This window comes from Nicotiana tomentosiformis, chromosome 3, assembly GCF_000390325.3.
Source record: "Nicotiana tomentosiformis chromosome 3, ASM39032v3, whole genome shotgun sequence".
Classification (NCBI taxonomy): Eukaryota; Viridiplantae; Streptophyta; class Magnoliopsida; order Solanales; family Solanaceae; genus Nicotiana; species Nicotiana tomentosiformis.
The window spans coordinates 116,516,992-116,523,644 of NC_090814.1; the positions used below are offsets into that span (position 1 = coordinate 116,516,992).

At 37.1% G+C, this 6,653-nt stretch overlaps 2 protein-coding genes across 2 annotated transcripts; both read right to left on the reverse strand.

Annotated features, from left to right (window-relative positions):
• Positions 1–1,577: 1,577 nt before the first annotated feature.
• Positions 1,578–2,441, reverse strand: LOC138908384 (uncharacterized). Its single transcript, XM_070199046.1, has one exon. It carries the CDS (start codon positions 2,439–2,441, stop codon positions 1,578–1,580), a length of 864 nt encoding a protein of 287 aa, XP_070055147.1.
• Positions 2,442–5,220: 2,779 nt separating this feature from the next.
• Positions 5,221–5,811, reverse strand: LOC117278431 (uncharacterized). The gene is made up of 2 exons (XM_033657917.1): positions 5,763–5,811; positions 5,221–5,696 (listed from the first exon to the last, which is right to left on the reverse strand). The coding sequence occupies exons 1-2, from the start codon at positions 5,809–5,811 to the stop codon at positions 5,221–5,223; spliced, it is 525 nt and encodes a 174-aa protein (XP_033513808.1).
• Positions 5,812–6,653: the final 842 nt, after the last annotated feature.

Here is a 6,653-nt window from a genome sequence, read left to right on the forward strand (position 1 = left end):
ATATTTAATTAGGGAAAGATTTTCCTTAACAAGTTATGGTAAAGTCAGGATTTCTAGCCAAATCTTGATGATCGCCATAATATGTTATTTATAAATATGGTGATTACCATGATTTTGCCATAAAACCTGACGGATCATGAAGAATTTTTAGCTTCTGTGATTGAAAATTTTAGTGATTGTCAAAATTTATGGCCAAGATCCTGGCGACATCATAACACATTATATAGAAATTGACCAATATGTTTTTTGCTTCAAAATTGATCCAAATCAATTTCAATTGATTCTTAATTTGATATACAAAGCTCTTATACCAATTCCAACCATTTTCAATAGTAAGATTCTACCTAAGCCTTCAAAAATCAAATGACCAATTTTGTCTTCTTTGATAATTTTTTTTCAAGCTCAACAAAAATTCAACAATAGTCTTTTTTAATTTTCTCCAACCAAATCAATTCAGATAATTAGTTGTGTGTTCATATTTATTGGAAGAAAAAGGAGGAAGTGGAGGAGGAGAAGAAGAAGAAAAGAAGAAAAATCCGTAGGATATCGTCTTATGGTGATAAAAATATAAATGATGATCCTAAAAATGTCCATATAGCATAAAATCCGTATAAATATTTTTCTCACTCGGTGTAAAATTTTACCACTGAGGAAAATATTCTGAAAATTTAACACAACCAAGTACAATAAATTAACTTCACAAAAAAAAATATTTTTCATCCACAGACCTCCCATGAGTTATGGACTTGTAACAGATGCAATCACAGTGGGTTTCGGTTCTTTTTTTCCCCGAATTTTTCTTCTTCCTTTTTTTTATATGTAACAAAAGTCTATTGAAATTAATTACATATAGATAAACTTATACTTTATGTGTTAATTTTATATTTCTCTTCAATAGTCTATCCTATTTTATTTTATACTGTCATACGCATGCATTTAATCCATTCACGCCACTCAACTTCTCAAATAATATCCCTACATAAAAATTCACAATGACAACAAAATAATATAAATAAATGAAAAAGTCTATCCATTCAATTTTAATTTGTATTTCTATTTTTTCATTTTGGAATACTACTAAATTGTACATGTTATTTATATCTCTAGTTATGCAATTTGAGAAGTTGAGGGAATGCTATGATCACATTCACCTGCATCCAAGAAAATATGCGAATTTCATTTTGCTACACGAATGAACTAAATTGACGTACAATTTTTTATTTTTATTTTTATTTTTTATTTTGGTAATAACTTGTGAAATATTACTTTTACTAGCAAATAATACACCCAAAGAGCACTGGAGTTACTACGACCTCTGAACATGAGGTGTATTCTCTTCCAGCCTCAAAGAACCAAAGCAACTGATTACAAAATCTTTGCAGTAAAAAACTACACCTACGTGCTCATTTGGAGCTCTTACTATGTTCCATCCTTTCCTGAAGTTCCTTTTGTATCTGTGTGATCATGACCTCTATATTTACAGTTGTCGCCTTAAAATGTTTTCATTTTCTAGCTTTCCATACATGATATATCTCACTTCCAAGAATTGTTGCTGCTATCTCTTTTTTGAACTGCCTTCAATGTCTTCTTTTGATCCACCGTATTGACTGCAACACTTCTTTCCCTTCTATCTTAATGCCTGACCATGTTTCCAACTTGTCCCTCAGCTCTGTTGTCCATCCACATTCATAGAACAAATGCCTCTGTGTTTCCTCCTTTAAGTCATAGCATAACTCACACATTGTGGAGTCTATTTGAATCTGCAATCTGCCCAACCTTTCCTTCGTTAGTAATCTCTTCCGACTTGCTAACCACAAAAGGAACATGTTCCTAGGAAACAATAGAGAGCTCCACACCAGGTCTGCCTCCTTCCATCTCTGAACATTGTTCAGCAATGCTTGGTAGCTGCTTGATACTGAGTACTTTCCATTAGGTGTCAACCAATATCTACCATTGTGGTACCAATGAGTCATCTCTGCTTTAAGGGAGTTTGATTTCCTCCGATACCAACTGCTATCTTGTGGTGGAGTGTGACTCCAAAAATCTTCACTATCTTTCATACATAATCCATGCACCCATCTAATCCATAAAGTGACTTGTTTCATGGTCAGTTGCCATATTAGTTTGCCCACTGAAGCCATATTCCACTTAGCACAGTTTTTTATATTCAAACCTCCATACTTCTTTGGGACACAAACTTTATCCCAAGAGACTAAAGCAATCTTCCACCCATCCTCCTTATTTCCCCATAGGTAGTCTCTCCATTGTTTATCAACTTCCTTTAGAACACTCCGTGGAAGTATGAAAACTGCTTCCCAAAAGTTGTATAAACAGAACAATATTGCAGTAATGATTTGTAATCTCCCTGCATAAGATAAGGTTCTTGAGTAGCCAATTTTTATCCTGCTTGTGATCTTTTCAACCAGTTGGTGGCACTCCATTTTGCTCCACTTCTTTGAGGACAGTGACAACCCCAAGTATCTTATTGGCAAAGATCCAGGGAGAACTCTGTTATATCAAGTAGTTGCTTCTTCAGTTCCTCATCTACACCTGCCACAAATAGGTTAGACTTATCCAGATTTGCTTCCATCCCAGTTACCTCACTAAAATGTTGAAGTGTTTCCCTTACTCTACTCACTGACTTAATGTCTCCTTTACAGAAAATTATTAAATCATCAGCAAATATCAAATGAGTCAATTTGGTCTTCTTGCACATAGGATGAAACTTAAAATCTGGTAGGCTACTCATCCTCTTTAGTATTCTTGCTAGATACTCTATGAAAAACACAAATAACAAAGGGGACATGGGATCACCTTGAATTAGACCTCTTTTCCCTCAAAATACATGTACCCTACTGTATTTACCTTGACAGAAAATCTTGTGGAAGATATACAAGTCATTACTAGCTGGATAAATGCAGCAGGAAATCCAAAGCCAGTCAAAGCCTCTTCTATAAACTCCATCTTACCATATCATATGCCTTCCTTAGATCTATCTTCATAAAGCACCTAAATGTAGTTTTCCTGTTATAATGCCCATGTAAGTCATATCAAATCAACACATTGTGCACCAAAGATCTTCTCTCCACAAATGCAACCTGGTTTTCAGCCACAATAGATTTGATGACCACACTTAATCTTTTACAAATCATCTTAGAGATGTACTTGTATATCACATTGCAACAAGAAATTGGCATGAACTGTCCAGCATCCTGTGGTGCTTCAATCTTAGGAATTAGAGAGATCATTGTAGCATTCAGCTGAGTGAGTAGTTTGCCATTCTCAAAGAACTTCAAAATAGCTTCAGTGGTGTTTGTCCCTATGATCTTCAGGCTGCCCTGAAGAACTCACTCCCATATCCATCTGGACCTGGGATTTTGTTCTTATCTATGTTGGACATAGAGTTTCTGACATCCTTTTCATTATATGGTTGAACCAGTTGTAGCTGTTGTTCTATTGTTAGTACTATTCCATTAAGTAAAAACCTTCTAAATTCTCTTGTTCTGTTGTGGCCTTTCTGTACCAGCAACTCTTGATAAAACTCCACAAGTATGTTGGAAATTATTGTGGATTCATATTGAAATTAACCATGTTTGTCCCTCAGCTATGTGATTGCTTGTTGAAGTCTTATGTGCTTGATTACTGAATAGAAATAGCTAGGGTTGTCATCACCTAGATTCACCCACGTAGCTTTGCTCATTTGCTGCATCAATACTTCTGTCATGTATGATTTCTGCCTAAATTTCTAATATGTTTCTTTCTCTAATTGCATGAGTGTGGTGTCTGTTGGTTGCATCTGTGCTGCTCTTTGTATCTGTTGTAGTTCTTCCCTCAAGTCATTGACTTCATCCACTATAGTTCTGGCATCTCCTTGCTTCAATCCCTTTTAATTTCTTTTTCATTAATTTCAGCTTCCTCACTACTTGCAATATAACAAATCCCTCCCATCCTTCCTTTACTATCTCCAGGAAGTGAGGATGTTTGTGACCATGTATTACAAAACTTAAAAGGTCTCTTCCTTGGCAATGTGCATTGACTAGGTGAACACTAATTGGGCAGTGATCACTTACTCCTTCAGGAAAGAAAGTAGCATTATATGCAGGCATTCTGTCCAGCCAATCCCTGTTGACAAACACCAATCAATCTTTGAAAAAAATCTTTGATCTCCACTTCTGTCATTCCGTTAGTATCTGTCCCCATGCTGTGGCATTTCAATTAAACCACATGTTTCTACACACTCATGAAAATCTCTAATTTCCCCTACAGTAATAGGAAGACATCCTACTTTGTCATCCATTCTCAACACTGCATTAAAGTCACCCATGATGATCCAAGGTTCACGACACCCTTGATATGTAGCATTCAGGTAGTTCCAGAGCTCTTTTCTTTCCTCCCTACTATTGAAAGCATACACCACAATAATGAGAAATGATCTTTGCCCAATTACATGATGCACTCTACATGTAATTGCTTGAGTTATCTTGCTCTGGACATTAAGCTGAAAGTAGTCTGGTCTTCAAATGAGCGACACCCTCCCATTGTAATGCATATCTTGGTTGGTTACGTAGGTCCAACCACCAAACATACTACTTGCTACCTTATCTATTTTATTGACTTTTACTTTGGTTTCTAGCAATCCTATCAATCTAGCTTCCTGCTTATTGCAAAGGAGTTTAACATAATTTTGCTTATTAGGCCCATTAAAGCCTCTTACATTCCAGCAAAGTAAACTATTCGTTCCCCATGCTGGGAATAGATCTACCTCCCACAGTATTAGCCCCGCCATCTTGTAACTGCTTACTTGTCCCTGATTCTTCCAGCACCTGAAATGTGTTGCCTGCTGCGTGCTGTGTGTTTGTTGTTTACTTATATGCATTGGTGTGATCCATCCTTCATTCACCTGTTTTTCATTTTCCCATCCATTATCTTGGGACTTTTGACACTCTCATCTGGTTGCTGTTTTTGGTTCCTAGTCTATCCTGCCAGGCTAGAAGTTGTAGTTGCTTGTTGTGCCTTAGCATTCTTCTGCTCAACTTCCTTTTCCCCTTCTTTGGTTGGATTTGTTTCAGTTGGAACTGCAGTTGGCTTCTTCTTTCTACACTCTTCCTCATTGTGCCCATACTTGTTACAGAACTTGCACAAGCTAGGCTTCCAGTCATACATAACCTTATGTTAAATCAAAGCTCCCTTCTCATTCCTGAACCAAACTTTGTCTGGCATTTATGCTTCCATTTCCACCTCAATCAACATGCGAGCAAAATTAAGCCTAGTCTTTTTTTCTGTGTTCTTATCAACCATAAGAGGTTTCCCTACTAAACTTCCTATTTTACTCAACCCTTTAGGGCTCCAATATTTAAAATCCAATCCTGGTAATCGTATCCATATAGGCATTGTGTATAGCTGCTCACGCGTGAACTCCATGTCTGCTGTCCAAACTTTGACTATGAATGGCTTGTTGTCAAAATGGTATATTCCACCTTCAATAACCTTATTCTTCCCCGCTTCTGAGTCAAATCTCACCAACACAATTTCATTCCTTAGTATTGAAACTTTGTTAATGCCATGCTTCCCCCATAATCTCTGGACATAACTATTTAAAACATTGAAATGTGGGAAAGCCCCAAGGACATAGCAGACAACTGTATTTTTCCAGTATTCTATTTCCGATCTTATGTCCTCTATCTCTATTTCACACACTGTAGCATCACCATGTACTTTTGGGGAGATAAATTCTACTTTATATCCTGCATTTGAAATCTAACCGATGTCAAAGTTGTCCCACACAGATTTCTTCTTCTCCTTTTCCTCCATTGCTTCGACTTCCTCCGCCCAAGAGAGCCTAGGGCTAGTGTGTTGGCCTCTGCATAACCTCTGTCCATGATTTTGCCGACGATGCTACTGTTCCATTGGTTTCCTGTTCCTTCGTGACTGGTGCCGTATCATTCATCGACTTACTGCTTTCTTCAACTACTTGAACTTCAATTACATCTTTTTTCTGCTGAAATTGACCTTACGATGTTGTTGCTTGAGCTAGGAGAGCCTTCTGGGATGGAACACGAGCTCTTTTCCCCATGGATGACGCACATTAGCAAACTTGCGCTGAGAGAGTTTTCGTGCCCTAGTCCCTCATCCGTTTCACTTTTCTTATCCCACTTTTCCTGACGTACAAAGTTGCAAACTTGCTTTTAGCATATGAGAAAATAGTTTTTCTTTCACAATGATAAAGAATGGATATTTGTAATATTTTACAACCACAAGAGAAGAATGTGGTACAAGTTCAACCCTACAAAAATAAGTTTAGTTCTCCAAATTTCCAAAAAAAAGAAGGTAAAATATAAAAAAAATGTTGGGCTCAACGAGCCCCTAGAACTAAACATGTTTGTGATATTGTCCACTTTGGCTTAAGCCCTCACGTTTTTTTTCCAAAAGGTCTCACACCATTAAGAGATCCCTACACCTTATATGTATATTTCCAATTTTTTCAGCTACCATACCATGATCCATGGGTCTTCCCCTCGAACTAAGTTTTACATGGCTCATTACCACGATCCACGGGTTAATTTTCAAGATTCATTGTGTGTCACCCACATTGTTAGTATATTATGGCAACCGAAGCCCGAAACTCGATTCTTCTTGTGTGCGCATCTCCAAAT